This window comes from Spermophilus citellus (assembly GCF_964194105.1).
Source record: "Spermophilus citellus genome assembly, chromosome: 2".
In the NCBI taxonomy this organism is placed as follows: Eukaryota; Metazoa; Chordata; class Mammalia; order Rodentia; family Sciuridae; genus Spermophilus; species Spermophilus citellus.
Window position 1 is genome coordinate 252,570,799 of NC_138183.1, and position 24,540 is coordinate 252,595,338.

The following is a 24,540-nucleotide window of genomic DNA, read 5'->3' on the forward strand; positions in this document are numbered from 1 at the left end:
CACACTTAGTATTTTACGTCCTCTTATTATAAAATGCCATTCGTCGTCTCTGGTAATATTTCTTATTCTGAAGTCGGCTTTATCTTACAGTGTCATCTGACCAAGACTCCAAATCTGCTTAAAAAACCCAATTTCCTCTTATTTATCTGCCTAATGGTGTCTTTACATCACCAAACCTTCTGCCTAGAAGTGGAAATCACCTTGTGCAAAGTTGAGGAGGACAAGACGAACCAGCACCTCCCACACCTGCCCCAGGGAAAAGGAGCCATAGGCCGGGCTTGTGCCATGTCCTCCCTCAAGATGAAGCCCCAGCACAGGGATTTCTCTAATGGTGTCAATGTCAAGCACAGTTCTTAACATTAAAATTACAGCCTGAATTGACTACAAGCCAATTGGCTACAATTCTCCTGAAAAAGAACCAGGAGATAAGTACCAATACTTATCAATAAGAACCAGCTTCTTGGGCTGGGGATGTGGCTCAAGCGGTAGCGCACTCGCCTGGCATGCGTGCGGCCCGGGTTTGATCCTCAGCACCACATACCAACAAAGATGTTGTGTCCGCCGAGAACTAAAAAGTAAATATTAAAAATTCTCTCACTCACTCTCTCTTTAAAAAAAAAAAAAAAAAAAAGAACCAGCTTCTACCCAAGCTGGGCACTACAGGTGGGCACAGGAGTGGACAGATGACCACACCCTGGCAGCGCAGGAGGAGTGCCCACACTCTGCCACTCAGGCTCCCTTATGTCAGAAGGGTCTCGACCTCTGCAGGCCTCCTCAGACCACAGGCCTCCCCAGCACTGCCCCGAAGCCGGGTGGCAGAGCCAGTGGGCCCAGGAGTGAGGTGACCTCCCAAGGCAACAGTGAGAACCATGCTGTCCTGGTGCCACCAGGTCACCACTTTCAGGGTCTGAGGGAGCAGGTCACTTCTGCGAGTAACAGCCACTGCTGCTTCCAAGCACTCCCATGCGTCACAACATTTCCCCAGGAGAAGATGAGAGCTGCCTCGGAACATACCATGTACCCAAATTCAATGGCTGAAATCTTGGCCTGTACAATGGACCAAAGTCCCCAGAAGAAATGGGATGCGAGGGCAAACCTGTAATCACAGAAGAAACATGTGAGCTGCTCAGTGCCTGTCACACCCCTGATGAAGCCCCTTCCCACTGGATGGCCAGCCATCTGGGCTGGATGGGGACAATGCCTTGACCACTTGGTGGGATTACATGTCAGAGGGCACAGAGGGACCTGCAGGAGTGAGCACACCCAGCTGCCTGGCTACAGCACACAGGACACTGACAGCACAGGGACGGAGACCATGGTGGCCTCACTGTTGCCACAAGTGTGAATGCGTAGGCACAAGTGAGAAGAGCCCTGCCGGCCCGCTGCCTCTCCCCACAGGCCCCGAGACGCTGCTCCCCAGGCAAGGGCTTCCTAAATCCACCCTCAGGCCTCTCCCTCCCTGCCACAGAAGGGGAACAAAGCAGATGAGTGCGTGAAACTTGCCATCTTCTCCAGCCCTCTCTGTCACCCTGAATCCACATTCCTCCTCAACAATGCCTGAGTGTCATTTACATGACCAGCCTTCCTCTGCGTCCTGGAGGTCCCTGGCCCACCTAGTCCCTTGGTACTGCCCTTTCTGTGGGTTCTCCTCTGTCTGCACTTTTCTGTTTCCACTGGTTCCAGAAGCCAGAGTGTCACATGAGCACAGTGGCAGCAGCCTCACACAGCCGGGTCCTGCATGTGGCTGGACCAGGCGTACTGTCCCGGTACCCAGTACCTATCTTAGCTGCTGATGCTGGAATCAGAAGATCTCTATGGTCCCTGCCACCACACGAAGCAGAAGCCTTGATTTTGGATGAGGTGTGGGCATGAACAAGCACTCCAGGCAGTTTATAAAGGGGCAAGCTGTACTCGCAGCTTTCAAAGGAGGATGGTTACCTATTGACTTCAAGCAACACGTCTTCTTCTATAGCAGATTTTTCTTCACTACTGAGGTTTTCAAAGTCATTCTGGAATGTAGTCAAGTAACTGGAAATAAAATGGAGCTTAAAAAAGAAGTGACTGTGTTAGGACCAATGCTGGTTAAAAGAGGCGCCGTTCATCGCTGTGCAGAGTGCACATGCACTGTGCCCGCGGCTGTGTCCACGGTTCTGCTGGAAGGGTGTGGTGTGGGGGCTGCTAGTTCTGGAGGAGTGATTCAGATAGAATCAGGTTTTTCCTTAATTAAATCCACACTTATGTTTTTCATTATCTGATCTTAAAGCAGGGTACACCTCTTTCAAACCTTTCTCCAAAATGGCCTGTGTGCCATGCGGGGCTCCCAGGAGCAAAGCTCTGGGTTACCCTGGTGCTGGCAGACGTCCCCTCAGGGTGGAAACTGCGCTGGACAAGACGGAAGCGTGTGCCTTCCCACCCTGCAAGGCCAAGACTATTTACACACATGTTCATAAACTGTTTTTGCTTTGGAGGAAAAACAGTTTACCCGAGACTGTTCCAGGCATTCAGACAGCTCATCCTGGCAACTCTAGAATGACCAGACATTTAAAACTATTTCAGCACAGATGAAAGAAAGGAAATAAAGATCACCTCAAGAGATGTACAAGGGCTATCTTATAAAGCTCCATGCCCATATACTACCTTAAAAGTTTTCAAAAAATACAACTGGGGCTGGGGATATAGTTCAGCTGGGAGAGTTCTTGCCTGGCATGCACAAGGCCCTGGGTTCAATCCCCCATATTCCCCACCCCGCCCCCCACACCAAACAAAAACAACAAAAAACAGAAAATATAGCTAGGAAGGAACTTCTTTAAATGACATGTTGCTGTGTGATTTTAGCGGTTCATTAGAATGAGATCTCCTCTGATGCCTCCCTGGCCTGCTTGCCAGTCCTGATGGACAGCGCTCCAGCTCTATGAGCTTAACTTGTCCCCCTGTGACCAGGGCGAAGCTGTGCTCCCCTCCCCAGGCAAGCAGGCCCCCTCACCTGCCCTTCCTTCTCATGGAGTCCTGGCTGCCTGGCTCTGCACACGTCAGGTTCACCCTCCTCAGCCTCAAGATGTGGCCAGAAGAGGGCAGTCACAGTGTCTGGCCCCTCAGCAAGGCCACAGTGAAAGGGCATCCAAGAACATGGGTCACCTCCTGGGGAATCCAGGAGTGCAGCTCAGGACACTCCTGAGTGAACCGAGGTGGCAGTGCAAACACACCTGTCCTCACCTGACCCTGTCCTCACTCCTGATTGCTGTGTGATCTGCTGTTGCCACTAGTAAGGTGCCAGAACACAGAGTCATTGTACATCAGGGGCATCTAGGGAGGTGGGCTGAGCTCTCTCCTGCCCTCCCAGCTTCACTGCCACCTGCTGAGCCTGTACTCAGGCCTTAGGGTGGTCTAGACCACAGGTGGGGTGGGGGGTGGGGATGCGGGGGGGACGGGACGGGGGTGTCCCAGGAAGAAATTCCAGGAGGAAATGACGCTCCTCCAGTAGTGCAGGACAGGAAAGGGAACTGCTCATGCTAAAGGCATTTCCTCCAGGTACTGACCATGGCGTACAGGACTTCTCTCTGCACAGTGTGAACCCAACAGAGAAAGGGTCACATTCCCCAGAAAGAAGCCCAGAAGGCACAGGCTGGGCTCTGTGGGAAACACTGGAAGCTCCTTTGTGGGCAAGCAGTGCTTATCCCCGACAGAGGACAACTATTTCCAGCACGGATCTCAACAAGGCTGAAGTGTGAAAGTGGCATCCACGTTAACAGAAAATAACATTTTCAACATGAGCAAAAGGGTTTGCCTAATCATGACACAATTTTACAAGGGCATCTTGAAAAACATGTCATTCTAATTGCATGAAACTGACTTCTATAACTAACTTATCAAGTCCATAAAAATGAATCTCTTACCTGTTGTTTCCTGGTGGGATACTTGAGAATGCTGGCAGTAAAGAAGGGGTACTTTTCATAGCTATAGTCATACATCCATTCACAGAAATGATTCCCAATGTCAAATCCCCTGAAAGAGGAGACAGCACAGTGTGAGCACACTGACGCCTCAGAGCCCTCACTGGGAAGGGCGGGTGCGTCCTGACCGGGCTTCCTGAGGGTATAGGGTGTGGCAGCTCTGTGGACAAGCAGAGCGAAGCAACTGGGCATCAGAGTCACAGCTGCGGAGGGCACAAGGCTGCTACCTGGCCTTCCCCACCGCCTCAGACGCCTCCTACAGCAGTGCTGAGAAAGCGAAGAGGCTCTGGCAGGCCACAGGAAATGGCGAGTTCCGTCCACAGAGCCCCTGGCCCAGTGGCCACTCTGGCCAAAGCCTTCTCTTCCAAGAGCGGTGCTTGCCACTCATCTTGTCCTCACATCATTTCATAATGTATCACAATAAAAAGCAGTACTGAAAGCTAAGCCTTTGGTGCGACATTACCTGTAATTATAACTGCTGTATTCAAAGTCAATGAGCATCAGTTTCTGTTTTTCAGAATTCTCTCGGCCTTCCAGCAATAAGACATTACCTGCAAAAAGGTTTGAGTGGCAAGACTTAGAACAGAAAGCTGACGTTTTTAGAGCTGAGACTGACTCTTGCCTCTGTGGGGACCCTGACTGAGTTCAGTTTGGGTCCTGCAGCTGGAACACAGGTGCACTACTACCAGGGTTGGCCCCCCACACGGAAAGACTCCAGATGCACCTATCCAGATCCTGGCCACCTCCCTGGCACCAGGAGGCTCACTGTGGAACACAGCCTGGCCTCTCCCTCCTGTCAAGGCCGCACCTCCCAGACATCTGGCACACTGGAGCTTGATGACCTAAGCACCACCACTCACACCCACCCCAGCAGCCCTGGGACTGAGCTGCTGGCAGTGGTTGGCGAGGGCACAGCAGCTGAGGAGCTGACATGGTGTCCTGCCACAGCTACCACAGGCTGAGCCCGAGGACAGCACAAGCAGCAACCGTACAAGGACAGTTCCTTTAGCATAGAATTTCGGGAATGAGGTGGGTCAGCTGCCAGCCTGACATGAACTCAGGCCCATGCTCCTGAGGTCCACACTGTGAGCCCTCGAGCATCTCAGCACCTGGGCCAGTGGACCCTTTGCTACTGTCTGGCCCCTCTCTCCCAGGGTCCCTGGTGAGGGTCTCTAGGCTTGGCAATGTACTTCTCCTGCATCTAGGAGCACTGCAAAGGAACTTTGGAGGCCCATGTCCCAAACGCCAGCACAGAAGAAACATACAGCTCACATCCCCACCTGCTCCTCCCTGGCAATCCAGAGCCACACTGGTGCTGTGCACTGCCCTGTCAACAATGGTCACCACTGAAGGCTGTGGCCGGCCCCCAGGGCTGCACTGAACTGCCTGTGCCCTGCTTCCCTCGACTGAGCCCACAATTGGTCAAAGGTGACTGGGCTCAAACTAGTGGCTCACTGCAGCTGGAACCTGACCAGGAGCTACTGTGGAACTGAAAACCAACTGCTAAGGCAAGAGGACCTCTTGACCCCAGGAATTCGAGGCCAGCTTGGGCAACACAGTGAGATCCCATCTCCCAAACAAAACAAAACAAACTGCTGAGCCGGGCAAAGAAGGTCTTGAAGCGGGACCACAGCCACCTGTGACCTCCAAGGACCAGGACAGCAAGGCAAGGTAGGAAATGCCAGCAGCATCAGTGGGAACTGCACCATCAGGAGGCTGAGGCAGGATGACTGCAAGTTTGAGCCCAGCCTGGGCAACTCAGTGAGAGCCTGTCTCAAAAGAAAAAAGAGAAAAGGACTGGGGACATGATCCAGTGGAAGAGCACATGTGGCTTCAAAACCAAGGAGGGGAGGGAAGGAGGACCAAATTGGAAATCACGCTAGGTAAAATTCTGTGACACTAAGGGACCCTATGGCATTGTAATTTCCTGAAGCAGAGCAACCAACAGTCATTAACTGTGCCGGCTGGGACAACCAAGACGGTGGTCTGAGGAGCTGCCCTGTGCTGCTCGGTGGGCCAGGAGGGGCCTGCATGGCTACTCCTGGTCTGCCAGCTGCTGCAGGACAAGGAAGCCCCGGGCGCTCACCACAAACCAGACAGCAACATGCGCCTCAGAACATTTAAGTCCTTAGTCCAAGTCCCACATTTAGTGAAAAATCTTTCAGATTTTTTTCCATGTCAACATTTTAATAGAAGTGGAATGATACTCTGTTTTTCTAAAACTTGCTTTTTTCCTCTTAATATAGCCTAGAGATTTTTCTGTTGATAAATAAAAAGAATAAGGAGAGCTTTACATCTATTTTTATTTTTGGGGTTTTGGGAATTGAACCTAGAGACATTTTACCACCGTGCCACATCCCCAGACCTTTTTATTTTTTCATTTTAAGACAGTGCCTAATTGCTTAGGGCCTTGATAAATTGCTGAGGCTGGCTTTGAACTTTACAGTCCTCCTGCCTCAGCCTCCCGAGCAACTGGGATTACAGGCATATGCCATCAGCCTAGCCTGAATTCTTTTTAATAGTTACCCAATACGTACTGTCACTGCAGCATAATCTGATGTATCAAATAGTCCTGTGATGGCCATCTGGTGTTTATCACACATAGAGCATACACACAAATTCCATCTGTAGCATTACATGATGATTCTTACCTTCCTGACAGTCATTGTGACAAAATACAACTGGAGACGGAGTAGATTCAAGCAGTGACCTGGAAAATCAAGGTGTCACTATCACCTGTCGAGGATTAATGTAGGCTGCCCACAGCCCCACTGCCCACACCAGCTCTTCAGTGCTCCCACACGCACAAGGCCTCTCTGCACCCGCTCCCTCTTGTCCCAGGCAAGGCAGCCCCTCTGTGTTGGTCTGCTCTGAACTATTCCTTCCCAGCATTTATGCAACTTGACACTATGTCATTGTTTACTTGGCCTAATAAAAATGACATCTTGGTCCACCACCTCCTCACATGACGTACTGCCCAGCACAGCAGGGGGACTGTACATCCTGGACAGATATGTATGTAGGTATGCAAGCCTGCCCAGCCCCACCCTGAGAACAGTACAGGGCCTCCACTCAAGAGATCAGTCTCAAGATTCGCACAGCTCCCCAAAGCTCAGGTTTAGCCATTTCTCTCATCAGTTTGCAAACCCCCACCTGCTTCTGCTCCAAAAAAATCTACTGCCCCAGACTTTGCTGCCCCAAGCACCAAACTACTTCTCTTAAAGTCGGCCTCCCCCCCATGAAGCCTTCCTGGAACACAAGAGAGTATCTCGGGCAGCAAGACCCACCTGTCAAACCCACCCTGCAAAACCAGCAACAGATGCCAGGCACAGGATGCGCTTCACCAGCACCAACTGACAACAGTTCTAGTGACCAAGAGTAGCTACATTTCTGGATAGACGTGCTCACTTGTCAGGAAAGAAGTCATTTCTCACCTGAGGTTTTCCAGTTCCAAAGGCAGATTGTAATTGAGGAACTTGTGGAGCTGTTTGATTCTGGATTCCCCAGTAAATTTAATCCTCAGCACTTGATTTAGGTATCTGTTAAAGAAAGGTGAAGCTTCGCTGCTTGATTCTCAGACTTCACTTAGACAGTCCCAGACCAGAAAGGAGAGGGAAGGGTGGTGACTAGGGATCCAAGGTTTTCTGGGACGCTAGCTCTGCCCCCGCCCCGGGGAACAGCATTTCTGCCAAGTCATCTTTCTTGGTCCAGGAATTAATTGCTCCATGTAAAAAAAACTTACCCCAGAGACAAACACTACCCCTGAGGGCCGGTGCACCAATGAGCCAGCAGAGAAGGGCCTCAGCCTGCCCTGGTACAGAACTAAGCGAGGCCTGAGCGATCGGACCACTTACTTTTCCATTGTTCCAAAAAGCCATTTTGGTTCCTTATTGAATGGCATTTTCATACCATGAAATGTGGCCATTTTTTCAGCTATTTCTGCAGAAATATCTGGCAAACTTAATTCTTCAGTGTCTAATCGCCGGCTCTAAAAGAAAAAGGGAGTTAAAAACTGACATTTACTAGGTCATCTAACAAGCATGAGATCACACATTCATAGAAATTAGAAGTCAGTTTTTGCACAGCATTTCAGTCTCACCCAATTAACAAAATTTCCTGCAGAATGGACACTCTGCCCTCACAGATGGTGACCCAGCAACTGCCATGGCAATTCCACAAAGAGGGCAAGCCACCTCTCAGAGTCTATTTCCTTATGAATTATATATATATATATATAAAAAAGAGAGAGAGAGAGAGAGAGTGTGTGTGTGTGTGTGTGTGTTGTATACAATACCTTTCATTATTTATTTATTTTTATGTGATGCTGAGGATTGAACCCAGGGCCTCGCACGATATAGACGAGCAGTCTACCGCTGAGCTCCAACCCCATCCTTATGAATGCCTTTTAACTTTAAGAAAGTCCTTCCTTAAATTTCAATGAACTAAAAGCCCCTTTCCTATGATGATGTGATTCTGCCTTCTCACACCCGCAGCACCAGAAGCCCTGATCTCAGCAGCGTGCCTCAGCTGGGGTTCTGCTCTGCCCTGCACCGGTGGGATGGTGTGCTGGTCAGAACCAGTGCTGACCAGGGGGTACCATGAGTTCAGCAGGAGCCAGGGCCTCTCACTGTGTCCGTTACATCTGGCCTGGCAGAGAGCAGGCTCTGCAGGCCACGTTTATTCTGGCAGCTCTTTCACAGTGTTCTCAGGGGGCCTGAAGTCCAGGGGACTTTGTAGGTCTTGCACATAAGCTACTCCCTACAGACCCCCAAGGGACGTGTCTCTAAAGGCACAACACAGAGGGCACAGGGCCAGGGACGTGCTCCCCACTTAGTGCATCTAACCCAGGTGCTGTGTGCTGAGAGCCCTGAAGGCACCAGGCTCCTTTTCCCACTCAACTCAGGAATGTCATGTTCCACGACATTCTCAACAGCCATGCCACAATCCGGACAGGAAGCTCAGCCTCCAGTGGAGGATGCTCGGCCTTCTTAAGGCACCTCCTGTGGCTTTTTTAAGGGCCAGCATCATATGCCCATTGATGACGGAACACATTCCCAGAAATGTGGTGCGTTGCCTGTGGCACACCTGGGCTGTGGCACACCTGGTCTGTGGTTCAGCCTGCTGCTCAAGGGCTGCAAGGACCAAAACCAGATTAGATCAAGCACAAGAGGCAGGCAGGCGGGGGCAGGCTGCTGCCGGCCTACAGCACACTCTACAGTGTCTTCTCAGTAGAAGGTGGAAGCTCTAAAACAACAACAAATAGTATAGTAAATACATAACCAGTAACAGCCTAAGTTGTTGTTATGAAATTATTATGTGCTGCACATAACTGTACATGCATGTATAAAAGTATATTCAATGTGACTGCTAGCACAGTGTTCACTTCAGCATCACCATACATGTGTAGAGTGTAGAGTGCTCAACTCTGACACAATGTCACACAGCAAAAAAAAAATCCTTCCATGCCATCATAATCTCCTGGGACCACTGTCATACATGTAGTCTACTGTTGACTAAAGTGCTATGCAGCGCGTGGCTGTAATTTGTTTGGTACTGTGGAAAATTTAAAGTTAACCTGCTCAGGCTGGGGCTGCAGCTCAGTATAGAGCGCTTGCCTAGCACATGTGAGGCCCTGGGCTCCATCCTCAGCACTACATAAAAATAAACAAATAAAATAAAGGCATTCTGTCCATCTACAACTACAAAAATATTATTTATTTATTTATTTTTGAGGGGGGGGGAGGGGAGAGAGGAGAGAGAGAATTTTTTAAATATTTTATTTTTTACTTTTCGGCGGACACAACATCTTTGTTTGTATGTGGTGCTGAGGATCGAACCCGGGCCGCACGCATGCCAGGAGAGCGCATTACCGCTTGAGCCACATCCCCAGGCCCAAAAATATTTTTAAATGTTTAAAAAATTAATCTCCTCAAAGATGGACAAATCTGGGCTGGGGCTGGGGCTCAAGCGGTAGCGCGCTCACCTGGCATGCGTGCGGCCCAGGTTCGATCCTCAGCACCACATACAAACAAAGATGTTGTGTCCGCCGAAAACTAAAAAATAGATATTAAAGATTCTCTCTAAGAAAAAAAAAAAAAAAGATGGACAAATCTCAGTATCTGTTCCTTCCTCAAAAGTCAGAAAGGGAAATGGAGACTATTATTCTTAGGAATCATCAATCTCACATGACCCTTTGAAAGACAGCTACAGGAATCAAAAAGGACAGAATCTTCAAATCTAATGCGGTGGGCAGGCAAGATGGCACATGCCTGTAATCCCAGCTGCTCAGAAGGCAGAGGCAGGAGGATCACAAGTTCAAAGCCAGCCTCAGCAACTACGAGGCACTAAGCAACTCGGTGAGAACCTGTCTCTAAATAAAATACAAAATAGGGCTAGGGATGTGGCTCAGTGGTCATGTACCCCTGAGTTCAATCCGCAGTACCACCCCCTAACCAAAAAAAAAAAAAAAATCCAATGCAGTGGCCAAGAATAAAACTAAAAATAATGTATGATATTAGTCTGAATCAAATAAAATTGACATATCTGTGGATCAAAAACAGTCAACTACTGGCAATTTTTTGTGGTTCAACTTAATATTTTAACAGAAATTTTAAAAATCTCAACAGGCATGGTAACACACACCAGTAATCTCAGCAACTGGGAGGTTGAGGCAGGAGGATCGCAAGTTTGGTGACAGCCTGAGCAACTTAGCAAGGCCCTCAGCAATTTAGTGAGACCCTGTATCTAAATTAAAAAAAAAAAAAAAAAAAAAAAAAACCCAAAAGACTAAGGATGTAGCTCAGAGGTAAAGCAACTGGGTTCAATCTCCAGTACATTTAAAAAAAGACAAACCCACTATGGTAAGTAAGATACAGTGGCGCAGACCTATAATCCCAGCTATTTAGGAAGCTGAGGCAGGACAATCACAATTGTGAAACCAGCCTGGGCAATTTAACCAGAACTTGTTTCAAAATTAAAACAAAACAAAACAAAAAAACTGAACCAAGCAAACAATATGTAAACTTAGAAGAAGAATAAGATAAGGCTGTCAGGCTGAGCAGGGTGGCCACACCTGTACTCCCAGCTACTCAGGAGACTGAGGTACGAGAAACACAAATTTGAGACCAGTCTCAACTCAGTAAGGCCCTGTCTCAAAATAAAAAAATAAAAAGGAGTTCTGAGGAGTAGCTCAGTTTCAATCCCTGGCACCACAAAAAACAAAAAAAACTCCACCATGTAGTAGGTGATATGTACAAAGTGTGCAAAATTTTCTAGGATCTTGCGATCAATTCCACAGATGCCACAACCTGTGTCCTGTTGCTATGAGACCCCATCTCTAACATATATAAATTACTCCGTGGTTAAGTGCCCCTGGGTTCAATCCTGATACCAAATTTAAAAGTTGATTAATTAAATAAAGGTACTGTTGTCAATTCACAACTTAAAAACAATAACCAAAAAAGCTTTAAGACATCAAGAAATGGAAAATAATCCTGACTATTTGGAAATAGAGGAATTGAGTAAGGCCTCTAAACCTCTCGGCACCTGGGAGCAGAAGGACAGGGCAGGAGAGACCCTAACAGGGAAAAGCCAAAGTGAAGGGAAGACATTGGAGACAAGGGGAAGGAGATGTGACAGGTGTGCTGGGAGCCCAGATACTCCACCAGCAATTTCTAAAAGAAGGCCCCAGGCCAGGTGCAATGGCACACAACTGTGATTCCAATAGCTCAGGAGGCTGAGGCAGGAGGATCACAAGTTCAAAGCCAGCCTCAGCAACTTAGCAAGACCCTGTCTCAAAATAAATCAAAAAACGAGATTGGGGTTGTGGTTCAGTGGTTAAGCACCCTGGGTTTACTCTGGTGTCAAAGAAGGCCTCAGAAGGTGAGAAGGATTAAGGGAAAGGGGAAAGCTTACGGGATGATGCAAAGGTGACTCTCACATATATTTTTAATTTGAATGACCATGTCTTTGTAGGAAAGAAACAGGTTCTGATATACCAAAAACAAAACAAACAAACAAAATCTGTGTGTCTATATATATTTTCTAATCCAGTTTAATAACAGGTCACAAAATCACTTACTTCAAGCCACAGCATCAGGTTCTCTCCATGCTGAGACATGGAGTCCACCTCTGTTTTCGGCTCACATCAACTGACCATTCACACACACACATCTTACCGGAATGAACTGCTCCAATCGGCCTTGGGGAAAGATGCCATAGAGCTTTGGCCCAAGTGACCTCTCTGCGAGAATGGCAAACATAACGCTCTCCAGAACCATAGCCTCGGCCCCCTAGAACAGAGGGCAACAAACCAGGTGTTTACTGAGTGCCTGCTCTATGCCAGGCATCTCACGAGCAGCACCCTCCTCTCCTCCCACTATGATGAAACATGGACTGGCACCATCATCACCCCAGGATAAATATGAAGGAACAGGTCCTGGCATTTGTAGGACCCATGCTTGCAAGCATTATACTACATGAGATTCAAAATTCAAGTTTAATTTAGGTCACTGGTCCAAAAATAGAAAATATCTATTGAGATTTCATGGCTTCCACTTAATTCACAACTGATATGAGTCTCACCCTTGGCCTCTAAGCAAAGTACACACCACTGTGCACTCTGATGAGGGCTGAACTGCTTTGTGCCAGACAGTTCCAGGGAAGCAAATGATCCAAAGGCCTTCTGCCTTCTAAACTGCTCTGTGGACCAAATAAGTTTGAGAATTCCTGATTTAGGTCTGGGGTGTGTAGTTTTTTGGTGCAAAGCACAGACTGGCACACAGCCTCCTGGGTTTCTAGCCTCAGCCCTCTTCCCGACCTGTTCCTCCTCTGATGCTGGTCTTCTTGCTAAATGCTCTAGGAAGCCTGCATGCAGTACTGTGAGTCATGTGGGATCCAGAATCATTCTGCCTTCGAAATTCTTCCTTTTGTCTCATTTCAAACTCATTCTTTAGTCTTTTTCCCTTCAAAAGTAAAATGCAGCTTGAGAGTTTCCATCTTGAGTGTGGAGAATGAGGCAGAGTCCCTCCAACCAGGAGTCCCAAGTCTCCTAAGGAGCTTGCACAAATAGATTCCTAGGGTCCTGACTGAGTTTCTAAGCTGACCTGATTAAGGAAAGGAGCCAGCAGGTATATGCAGATGATTCTAGTTCATCTCTTCCTGAGTGTGCTGTGGGGGAACACGAGCCCAGAGAACACTGTTTAAAGCACTCACGTTACAAAAACAAGCTGAGAAACTAAGAAGACAAGTTCTTTAAGCAGTGACAGAATGCTACAGTGAGACGCTAACAAAAAAGAAAGGCTACTTCCAACGGACATTAGACCACAAAGAGTCATTCAGTCACTTCTACCTTGTGTGGGCAAAGTGGAATTCTTGGTAAGTAATCCCCCACAATTATGGTATAGCCATCACCTTGTGAGGCTCAATCTTCACTATTCATTTTAATAATTTATAGTTGTTTGTACTGAACAACATTGATAGAGCACTGATTTGATCAAATTAATAGATTTTCGAGCAGGATTTGATCAAACAGGTTTTATTGCTTAAACCCTTAAAGACAGACAATACCAATCTCTCTAGTTGGCAAAATACCTAATCCCCATCATTCATGGATCCTCACAGCACACTTGACCAGAAGGCACAGTCACTCTGGGTCCTGTCTGACCTCAAGTCTAGCACTGGAGAAACTCTCCAAGGAAGCTCACCCCAAGACTTGCAAGGTGGCCTCTGCTTCCATATCTGCTCAACTGCTGCTGTGGGCAGTGCACCCTGATGTCCTGGGGACTGCGGGCACCTCCCATACTGTATAAAATGCAAAAGCAAACAGAACCTGGGCACTGTAGGACAAGAGGATCTGGCCTTGGCTCCCAGAGCAGGCGATCTGCCATTGGTGATTCTTCGTAACCCTTTGCCATCTGTAGACTCTCCCACGAAATTCTAACTCTCCAATCACTTCCAAGAGTAGAATTAGGACTTCTTTTGTCTAGGTACCCAGAATTTTGTCAGAATTTAATGTGTTTTCCACTCCCCCACCTTTGTTTTTGTACCAGGGATTGAACCCAAGGACACTTAACACAGAGCCGCATCCCCATCCCTTTTCTCATTTCTTTATTTTGAGACAGGGTCTCACTAACTTGCTTAGAGCCTTGCTAAGTGGCTGAGGCTGGCTTTGAACCTGTGACCCTCCAGCCTCCCAAGCCACTGGGATTACAGGCACATGCCACCAGCCCAGCCCAACTTTTTGTCAAAATGATAAAGTAGGGCTGTTGTGGCTCAGCGGTAGAGCGCTCGCCTAGCACATGCAAGGCCCTGGGTTTGATCCTCAGCACCACATAAAAATAAATAAATAAAGATATTGTGTCCAACTAAAAAATAAATATTTTTTAAAAAATGATAAAGTAATCATGATGAAGGATATTATGGTGGGAACTATACATCCAACACATATATATCCAACCTGAAATATCCCTGAAAGTTTGAAATGGAGCCACAGGTAGATTGACACCTCAGTAGGCTCAGCATGCTGCACATCATGGTTGACATTACTTACACAGGGCAGCACTGTCATGGGATCTGGACTGACACGCTGCCCAGACTCTGCTTCAGTGCTGGCTGAATTAATGCATGCCCAGAAATTGTGCTGAGAAGATGAGCAAAGACTTAAAGAACCTCCCAGTTCTCTTCCTGCTGTTCTGAAAGTGTAAACAAAGCTTGGTTCTCATGGAATCCCACAATTTGGTATTTGTGCCCATCAAGAGGAGTGGGGACAGTGTGTAGAGGGCAGGATCTATGGACAGAGACAATGGACAGAAAGACCGGACATGGGAACTGGGGTTGTGGTTCAGCAGTAGAGCGCTCGCCTAGCACGTGCGAGGTACTGGGTTCGATCCTCAGCACCACATAAAAAAATAAAAACAAATAAAAATAAAGGTATTGTGTCTAACTACAACTAAAAAATTAAAAAAAAAAAAAAAGACCAGACATGAGCAAGAAGGGCAGTGGCTGGGAGGGTGCCTGTGGTCCCTCTGAGTCACTGGTCTCCAGGCCCTTCCCGCGGGCTACTGAGAGCGAGTGAGTGGGCCAACAGGCACGACTCAGTCCACACCTTCGTGTCACACCCTGGGCTAGCCATGATCCCAGTGGCTCAGGAGACAGGCAGGAGAATCATGTATTCAAAGCCAGCCTCACCACACTAGCAAGACCTCGTCTCTAAATAAAATGTAAATGGGGCTGGGGATGTGGCTCAAGTGGTCGCGTGCCCGTCTGGCATGCAGCGCGGCCCGGGTTCGATCCTCAGCACCACATACAAACAAAGATGTTGTGTCCGCCGATAACTAAAAAATAAATATTAAAAAAATATATATATTAAAAAATAAATAAAATAAAATGTAAAAACGGGCTGGGGATGTGGCTCAAGCAGTAGCGCGCTCACCTGGCATGCGCGGGGCACTAGGTTCGATCCTCAACACCACATAAAAAATTAAAAATAAAGATATTGTGTCCACCTAAAACTAAAAAATAAAATATTTAAAATAAAATGTAAAAAAGGACTGGGATATGGCTCAGTGGTTAAGCACCCCTGGGTTCAACCCCCAGTACCCTCCCCCCAAAAAAGATTCATTCACACATTTACCCTAGCACATTGATGAATGTGTATACTGGCACTGTGCCAAGTAACCAAGAGCACAAAGAGCAATACCATCAGGTCTGTGCCTGCAGAGCTTACGTTCTAGAGAGGGCAGACGAATGAGTGAACATGACCACAGACAGGCTCACTGCCACGAGGGGGACAGAAGGGTGTTGGAACAGGACAGCTAGGTCTACGGAGGCCCAAAGGGTGAGGGGGAACCATGAGCAGCTCTCAGGCAGGGGAGTCTGGTGTACTCAAGGAAGGGGACGGGGAAGGGGAGAGTGTAGGTGGGACGGGAATCAGGGGATAGAAGCGGACAGGAGCACCTTGCAGAGGGCTGGGCTTGGGAAAAACCTGGGTTGAAGAACTGAGTGCCAAGTCCTAGCTGGGCATGCCTGTAATCCCAGTTACTTGGGAGTGAGCCCAAGACCATTTTGGGCAACTTGGTGAGAACCTGTCTCAAAAAATAAGAAAGGGCCAGGCGCGGTGGCACACACCTGTAATCCCAGTGGCTCAGGAGGCTGAGGCAGGAAGATCGCAAGTTCAAAGCCAGTCTCTGCAACTTAGCGAGAGCCTGTCTCAAAATAAAAATTTTTTTTTAAAAAAGGGGCTAGAAATGTGGCTCAGTAGTTGAGTGCCCCTGGGTTCAATCCCTGGTACCAAAAATAAAGCAAAAACAAAAACTCACTGTACTAGACAAGCTCACCCAGGCACAAAAGAGGAGGAACTAGTGCTAGGACTGAGAACTCCCAACATTTAGGGCAATGGCTTCCAAACTGACTGCCCCCGCAGTGCAAAAGACCTCCACACATCGACCTCCACACACACCAGATGTTACACACAACAACACGCCCTCACAACATGGCAAGCTTCCTAATATTCTCTACTCTATTTCATTTCAAAAAGCCAAGAAGCCAGGCACGGTGCTGTAACACCTTAGAGACCCAGCTACGTGGTAGGCTGAGGCAGGAGGATCACTTGAGCCCAAGAGACTTAAAGGCCAGCCTAGGCAACACAGCAAGACTGACAGCTCAAAAAAAAAAATGCATACATTTTATATCCCATTAGAGGGTCCCACGACCCGCCACTCCATCCACTGATTTAAATTTGGGTAGCAGGAAGAGGAATGAGGCAGGGGGTGCTGGCAAAGGAGGTGATACACCTGCCATCATGGAGGAGGGGGTGGCGCTCTGTGTCAAATGGTACTAAGGGTCAAACAGGAAGAGAGGAAAGAGGACACTGGATCTGGCAACGTGGAAGTTGAGAGTGATGATGTCAGAAGGGGTGACTAGGAGTGAGGAGGGAGTTGAAGGGGGACAGAAGCAAGGGGTTTAAATGGACTCTCACTTCATCTACACTAGGTCATTTATTCAAAACACTTGACACCCAGGAATAAGAATGATGGCACGTGAGCTTCTGGAGAAGACATCACCAAAGTTCTGTATGACCTCATTCCAAGCACGAGGAAGCAGGGGGTCAAGACTGAGGGAACATTCTCCACAGTAACTGACAGGCATTCTTCACAAGTATCAAGACTGTAAATAAGTAAGAAGAACTGGTATAGGCTGAAAAAGACCAAGCAGAAACCATCGAATGCAACGCTGGGATTCTGACTAAACCCTGGAATAGAACAAAAGAAACATCAGGGAAAAATCTTCTGAAATTCCAATAAGGTCTGCGTTTGGTTAGTACTACTGCAGCAGACTCAAGGACCCGGTTTCGATCACCATACTGTGGCTGTGTAAAATGAGAACCTCGAGGAAGCCAGGGAAGGGGTGCCTGGGAACTCTCTGTACTATGTTTATTATTTGTTCCAAATCTCTTTTCTGAGAAAGGAGATTGGGAAGTAAGAAAGTAGAGACAACAGATTCTGTCTCAAGAAAACCTGCTGGGGGCTGCATTCCCAGGGCTCTGGCTTCCACCCTTCAGGACTAAAACAACAACATAAACCCCACCCAATAAAAATAAATAAAAATCAAAATATATTTTTTAAAAAAGGAAAGAGAAATCTTGTCAGGAACAAGAGCATAAATGGTGGGAGCAGGCAGGGCACTACCGCCGATAGCCCTGTTATCAGGAAGTGAAGGGGACAGTGAATGGGGAAGTCAGGGCCAAATAAGAAAGGAGGTCAAGTGTGGGGCACAAACACCCTTTAGTAGCAACAGTCAGTGAAAAGTGCCAATGCAGAGGGCTTGTGGTGGACAGATGAGGGACAAGAGATTGGCAGTCATCAAAGAACCAGGTTCTACTTTCTGAAACGGGGAGGTCCAAAGGACCCAGTTCTGGAACAGACCTCCCAGATACAGAAGCAGAGCCTAACCTCCTGGAGACCTTAAGCAGGTCCCAGGCAGTGGTGCACCCCTGAGGTTGGGCACCAGAGCCCTGGAACCAGACCACCCTCCCAACTGTGTGGCTCTTCTCTAGCAGCCCTGGCTGCCTGGACACTGCACAGAGGAGGAGTGGCAGTAGCTGGGCTCAGCAGGGTCGGGGTTTCAAGGAGCACGTGACAGGAAGCATGAGGAGAAAGTTGAGAACACGTGGAAGGCAAGACCTGTGGCAGCAGAGCCGGGTGTTCAGCTGGACAGGACAGATGAGGAGACTGGAGGGCTGGGAGTGAGAGGGTAGTTGCTACCCACGCTCTAGAATGGAGGTTTGATGACAGCCAGATAGCTGCAGAGGTACCCAGGCAGGCTACTGAAGCTGGCCTGCCATAAGGGACACAGTTTCCCATGGGAGCAAATAACAGGAGGAACAGAAGGAAAGACCATTAGGGATGAGGAGGTCAGAATGCAGAGGCCAGAGAATGATGGCGAGAACCAGAATGAATTCAAACTGAGCTGTGGACTGGGGTCTCCAACACACAAGTAATGGGCAAGCCCAGAGACAAGAGCTACCATTGGGGAGGACTGACAGCACAAAGCATGAGCCTCAAAGGGAAAGGGGTTCCTAGTGGAGGAGAAATGGTTAGAAGCAGGGAAGAGGACGAACAGGAAGACACCAGCTCCACCTGTGGCACAGAAGCACTTGAGAGGTGATAGATGGCCCTAGGGCCATGAGTGAAGGTCCTGTGGGACAGTGAGGCTCTGGATGAATGTTCAGAATAGGGGTTCTGCAAGCCAGGATGGGTGACTCAAAGGGGCTCCATAAGGAAACAAAACCAACTGCTCCACTCTTACTGCCAACCACCTGCCTTCTCCTCAAAAGTTCATATGCAAAATCACACTGCCTGAGGTTTTCCAATAGGCCCTGAGGAGGAAGAGGAGGTGTGGCCATGACTGAAAGTCCAGGAGACAAGCAAGTGCATGCATACCAGCAGGTGGGGTGGATGAGCCTGAGAGGTTCCCTGCAACCAGCCAGCACCCTACTACAAGCAGCAGAGAGACAGTGAGAAGCAGAAAGACCCCCCCCCACCTCCAGAACTTTAGAATCTCAGGGCAGATGGAAGATCATGTCATGCTGACCCCCTTCTTGTGCACACACATGCCCCCTTCACGATAAGTCTACATATATGGAAGACAGCATTTAAAAGAAACTTTTGTGGGATGTGGGGGTGTAGCTCAGTGGTAGAGCATAAGACCCTGGGTTCAATCTCCAGCACCACCAAAAATAATTAAAAAAGAACAACATAAAAAAACACTTCACTCCAGGTATGGAGATCCTCACCCCAGACTTCATACTTCTAAGCCTCCACACTCCATGTGGTGACAACCTCAAACCTGCTGCTTGCATGTGTTTCAGCAGACAGGGGTCAGCTTAGCTCACAGTCTCTTGAGTCTAGGGACCTTTTCCGCCTGGAACAAAGTCTGCTGTTTCCCCAGAAAATGGAGTGACCACTAAAATGACTGGGCACTGACCAGCTTCCCTAATGGGAAGCATGGGAATGAAGAAAAGGGGTGAGACACACTGCAGCAGTGGAAGCCAGCTGCCTCCACATCAGAGCATTACACACAAATGTCACCCCAAACCTCCACCTCTCTGCACCCCGGACACTCGTGTAGAAAATGCTGCCATAAAGACATCAAACTTCCACCATCTGCACCCTCAAGAGGGGCCAGGAACCCCCACTGCTTCCTCGGTCTCAGTGAGGTGGCTCCCAATACACCAAGAGCTCTCCCCTAAGGAGGACAGGTGAGGGTGTTTCCAAGGGCAGTGAAGAGGCCCTGCAGAACTGCAGCGCAGCGAGGTTGGCTGACACCGGTTCACCTCTCATGCAGAACAGACTGAATTACTTACTTGAAATTCATTTTCTTTCTGAGCTTGTTCGGATCCCTCTTTATTACAGGACCTCTATGAATGAGAAAAAGCAAACACTTCCGGTGAGATGGAGAACACTGAGCAGACACTAACTCTGCAACCACCAGAACAGTAGGGCTTACGAACACCACAGATCTTTAACAAGGGCTTCTCAGCCTGCCGTGGGACCGGCGTAGTCTACAGGCACAAGCAGCCTCCAGCACTAGTACCAATGCCTTGGAAAGTGCTTTAGCTATTTACAAGAAAAGGGATGTGCCACTGAGACCAAAGAACTGTGCATCTCATGGCCGTCCTCCGGACCTTTCACAATTTCATTGTTAGAGGAAAGTCACTAGATAGTACTCTTCCAATTGAGCCTTCTAAAGAAAAGTGCAGGCCAAGGCTCTCACCAATTTAGTTATGGGGTTCTTTCAAGCCAAGCGCAAGGACTGGGGTATCAATCCACCCACGGATGGCTGTGGTTAGCACAGAGCATGGACAGAGAAGAAAGCACTGTGCAGGCAGGACACCCGGCACTCCCCCAGTCTAACCCTGCTGGTGCAGCTGGTCACAGCTCCAGCAAAAAGAGGACAGGGTGAAGTTAACAAAGTCCCTAAAGTTATCTTATATACTAATATATTAAGGTTATTTTTACATTACTTTCCTCAATGAAATTGCAAATTATTGGCAATATTAACAACACACTAGATCACCAACTTCCATAAGCAGCTCTGAGGCTACATTCTTTCTTCACGGCACAAAGCATGTATCTTCAAAGCAAGCCCCCCACCCCAAGTGCTTTAAACCCTCATAGAACCTTAAATGAGGGACTGGGGGAAAGCAAAGTAAGAAACTTAAGGGTAATGTCAAAATTTCATACTCTATTGCCTCTAAAATTATGTTATATTTAAAGTCTGCGTGTAAGCCAGACCCAAGAGGAGTCCTATAAAGGAAACCTCTTTAAAATAAGAGGTTGGTAACTTAGGGTAACAGATCTTGACCATCCCATGAAAACATACCTTTCCATTCCACAGCTTTATCAAAAACACCTGTACCAAGGGTGGAAAGTGTGGACAGGAAAAAAATGCCACGTTAAGCAACACCAGCTACTCTAGCAGCATTCAAAATCCTTGTGACTTACAGCAACCACTCTCTCCCATCCTACACGGAATGGCATTCCACAGACATCTTAATGCTTGTCATATATAAACAGTACATGTTTATCTTACTCAGTATAAAAGTAAACAAACATCCATGTTCATAAAGCTATCTGCTAAAGGCTTTCTAATGCTTGCACTTATACATATTCACTAACATCTGGAACATACGCTTAATGTACATTTGGTACAAAGTACAGAAAGTACAATGAAGATATATGATGTTTTCATTTGTGTAATCTGCATTTCTCTGATGGAAAGATGCGACAGGTTAAATCCCGTTACAGTGAACACCATAAAAATCAAAATATTACAAAAATGCCATTATCCATCTGCTGAGGGGGGTCAATGGATGACGAGATAAACTGAGGAGGAGCCACTGGCTATCATGAAGCTCTACTCCCTCCTTTAACTGCAGGGTTGCTCCCTCAGCTGCACTGTTCCCTTAGACTTACACCTCCGTGATCTCTCCTGGGTGGCCTGTAAGTTCCTGAAGAACAGGGACTTCACCTTTGATTGTCTGTCTACCCTGAAAGTACCAAGCAAATTCTGATGCTTGCTACGCTCTGGTCTAAGTGAGTCAAGGAACACTCTGGCACTGGCACCATGAAACACAAGGCAAACAGCTCCAAGGAGCAACCCAGCACCATGCAAGTTCACATCCACATTCCCAGTAGTGGGGAAACTAGATACAGTGTTAATTAGAACACTGAATGGGCTGAAATGCCCTTAAAAAGTCCTCATGCTTTTTTCTCCAAGGAAAGCTAAGAACAGAGTTGTCTGGATTGGGGTTTAAATCCAGAGCCTCGCACATGCTAGGCCAGTGCTCTCCCCCTGAGCTATATCCTTGTGTGTGTTCTGCAAGGGATCAAACCCAGCCTTGCTCATACCCCACACCTAAATTCTATAATCAGACATATTACATACTAACGCTTTGTATGAAAAGCTTTTAAGACAAATAAGGAATTTGGATATATTACTAAATTTTGTTGTAACATTTGGATATATTACTAAATTTTGTTGTAACGGGATTTGACCTGCACAAAATTCTAAACAACTATGGTTATTCCTATGCTGTTATTGCTCTAACTGTATCTTCTTAGGGAGATACAGTTAATGGATTATTTAGCTAACAGAAGTCCTTTTCCCTGTTAAATGGTGCTCTCAAAAGCAAGTCGCCTCATCCCAGGTTACAAACCCTGGCTAACAATCCGTTACAAAGTTCCAAGACCACTCCTTTTTAACATGTTATCACCAGAAGTGGAGGTAAATTTCATTCATTTTTTCCCCACCCCCAGAAGTCCCATCCCACCCCAATGGCTGCATGACTTATTCAGTAATAAGAGCACCATCGCAAAGGCAAGATGGACTTCTGCAGTATCAACCCCGAGTTCTGTTTCCTCAGTACAGAATGCACAGGTGCCCTTTGGCTATAACCAAGAAGAGCAGGCCCAAGAAACCTCAAACCAGGGAAACAACTGTGGAGAGGCGAGTGGAGGCCTGCTCCTAGATGAGCCAGGCACAGACCCACTCACTTGGCCAAAAGAGAGGTCAGAGGAAAATGGGAAGAAATATATATTTTGGGACTTGTGGAATTTTACCTCAGTGGTAAAAATTTATTTGAAGTAGATATTAAGATATATTGTATGAATACTTGGTATGACTTTAAACTCTCCTAACTTGCAAATTAATACAAATTTTATTTTATAAATTAGAATACTAAAATGTTTTACACTTATTAGAATTTAGACATTGGTTTTTTAACATTAAATAATGCTGTGTGGTGTGTGTGTGTGTGTGTGTGTGTGTTCTGCAAGGGATCAAACCCAGCCTTGCTCATGCTAAACTCAAGCTCTAACCACTGAGCAAACACCCCAGTCCTAATTTTTTTTTATGTGAACATTATATAAGTCATTGTTAAAAAATGATCTTATATAGATATAGACTGAAATATTTACAGAAGAAAGGATTTAATGCTGGCACCTGCTTCAAAATAACCCTGGGGAAATAGATGAAAAGATGCAAGAAGGCTGTCCTCCGGGAGAAATGGATAATGGGCACCTGGGGCTTATCACTCTTCTGCCTCCTTCTGTACTGATCTGAAATTACTCAGAATAAAGTACTTTTTTGAAAATAAACAGAAATTTCAAGACCTAAGAAATTAAAACATCTTGGGCTGGGGTTGTGGCTCAGCGGTAGAGCACTTGCCTAGCATGTGCACGCCCTGGGTTCGATCCTCAGCACCACATAAATAAAGGTATTGTGTCCAACTACAACTAAAAAATAAATATTAAAAAAAATAAATTAAAACATCTTGAAAATATGTTTAAAAATACCCAATTTATACTGAGAACTTCTGAATTATAAACCTGAAATAGGTAAATTGTCACATAAATTAAAAAAAAAAAAAAAAGACAAAGCTATCCTGTCACTGGCTTTCTCATTTCTTCTTCTTCTTCTTCTTCTTCTTCTTCTTTCTTTCTTCTTCTTCTTCTTTTTTTTTTTTTTCCTTTATAAACCACAGAAATTTATTTCTCAAGAGTTCTGGAGGCTGAGAAATCCAAGATCTTTAGGCACCAGCAGAAATAAAATCATTTCTTATTTTTCTTTCTTTTTTCTCACAATGCCAGATTAAATCCAGGAATGCTCTACCATTGAATTACACCCCATCCTTTTTAATTTTTTGAGACAGGGTCTCACTAAGTTTCCAAGGCTGCCCTCAAACTTGGAATGCTCCTGTCTTAGTCTCTCAAACAGCTGGGATTACAGGCATACACCATTGCAACTAGCTGCCTAAGGTCTTAATAAAAGATTCCTCTATTAATAATAAAGAGGGTTTATAACTATAATAAAACCCCATTTGTGAGATTAAACAAAGTAGCACATCAATTTTCCTTAGATGTGGGTGTGTGAATATAAGTAAATCAGCAAGAGCAGCACATAATTATTTGAGCCATTTTTAAAGTGACTTTAGAGATCCACTACTGCATGAGCTGCTCCTGGGACAGGCTGGGAAAAATGGTAATTCAGACCCAAAGAATGACACATCATCAACCAGCACAATAAACTCGGAATGCTATTTAAGACATCAAATCACTGCCAATTATAGGCAATGTCATAATAAGGAAATAACCACTATGCCACACATGATGGTAGATGCAGGAGTGAAGTGAGGAGGCATGACCACACAACACTCACCTAGGACATGCTCTTCTCTCCATCACCCTTTCCCCACCACATGAGGGCTACGTGAATCATTTAGCTAGGAGCTCTTTTAGAGACTCTCCATAAAACATAAATTGTGGGGTTTTCAAAAATGCTGTGAGACCCATGGAAGGATGACTGAATAATTCAACTGCTGGCCCGACTCAACTTCTAGAGCATGTGAAGGTTGGCTGGGAAAACGATCCACTCTCCACTAACCCAGGACCATCCTCCTGAGCTGAGGCCTCAACAACTCCCAGGCTATCAATCCTCTAAGAGTGATGGAAGCTACATTCTAAATGCCAGGCACTGTGACCTGTGGTCCTGGAATAGCACTGGGATCCATTAGTTTGAAGGCTTCTAATAG

At 46.8% G+C, this 24,540-nt stretch overlaps 1 protein-coding gene across 11 annotated transcripts in view; it reads right to left on the reverse strand.

The window, feature by feature from the left end:
* Positions 1–24,540, reverse strand: part of CHKA (choline kinase alpha) — a 58,693-nt gene that overhangs the window by 3,696 nt on the left and 30,457 nt on the right. For 4 of the 11 annotated variants that reach the window (XR_014020485.1, XR_014020486.1, XM_081280788.1 and 1 more), the window contains 10 exons: positions 19,813–19,866; positions 13,780–13,932; positions 12,128–12,241; positions 7,805–7,938; positions 7,385–7,489; positions 6,602–6,660; positions 4,414–4,501; positions 3,894–4,002; positions 1,939–2,045; positions 1,015–1,096 (listed from right to left, as the gene is read on the reverse strand). Coding sequence is in view for 8 of the 11 variants with exons in the window: in XM_081280788.1 (XP_081136914.1) it covers positions 1,015–1,096; positions 1,939–2,045; positions 3,894–4,002; positions 4,414–4,501; positions 6,602–6,660; positions 7,385–7,489; positions 7,805–7,938; positions 12,128–12,241; positions 13,780–13,932; positions 19,813–19,866 (1,005 nt within the window). In the remaining 3 variants the exon portion in view is untranslated. Of the gene's footprint in view, positions 1–1,014; positions 1,097–1,938; positions 2,046–3,893; positions 4,003–4,413; positions 4,502–6,601; positions 6,661–7,384; positions 7,490–7,804; positions 7,939–12,127; positions 12,242–13,779; positions 13,933–19,812; positions 19,867–20,831; positions 20,862–24,540 lie in introns of those variants that run through there. The other 7 variants (XM_081280792.1, XM_081280789.1, XM_081280790.1 and 4 more) reach the window with 6 other exon arrangements.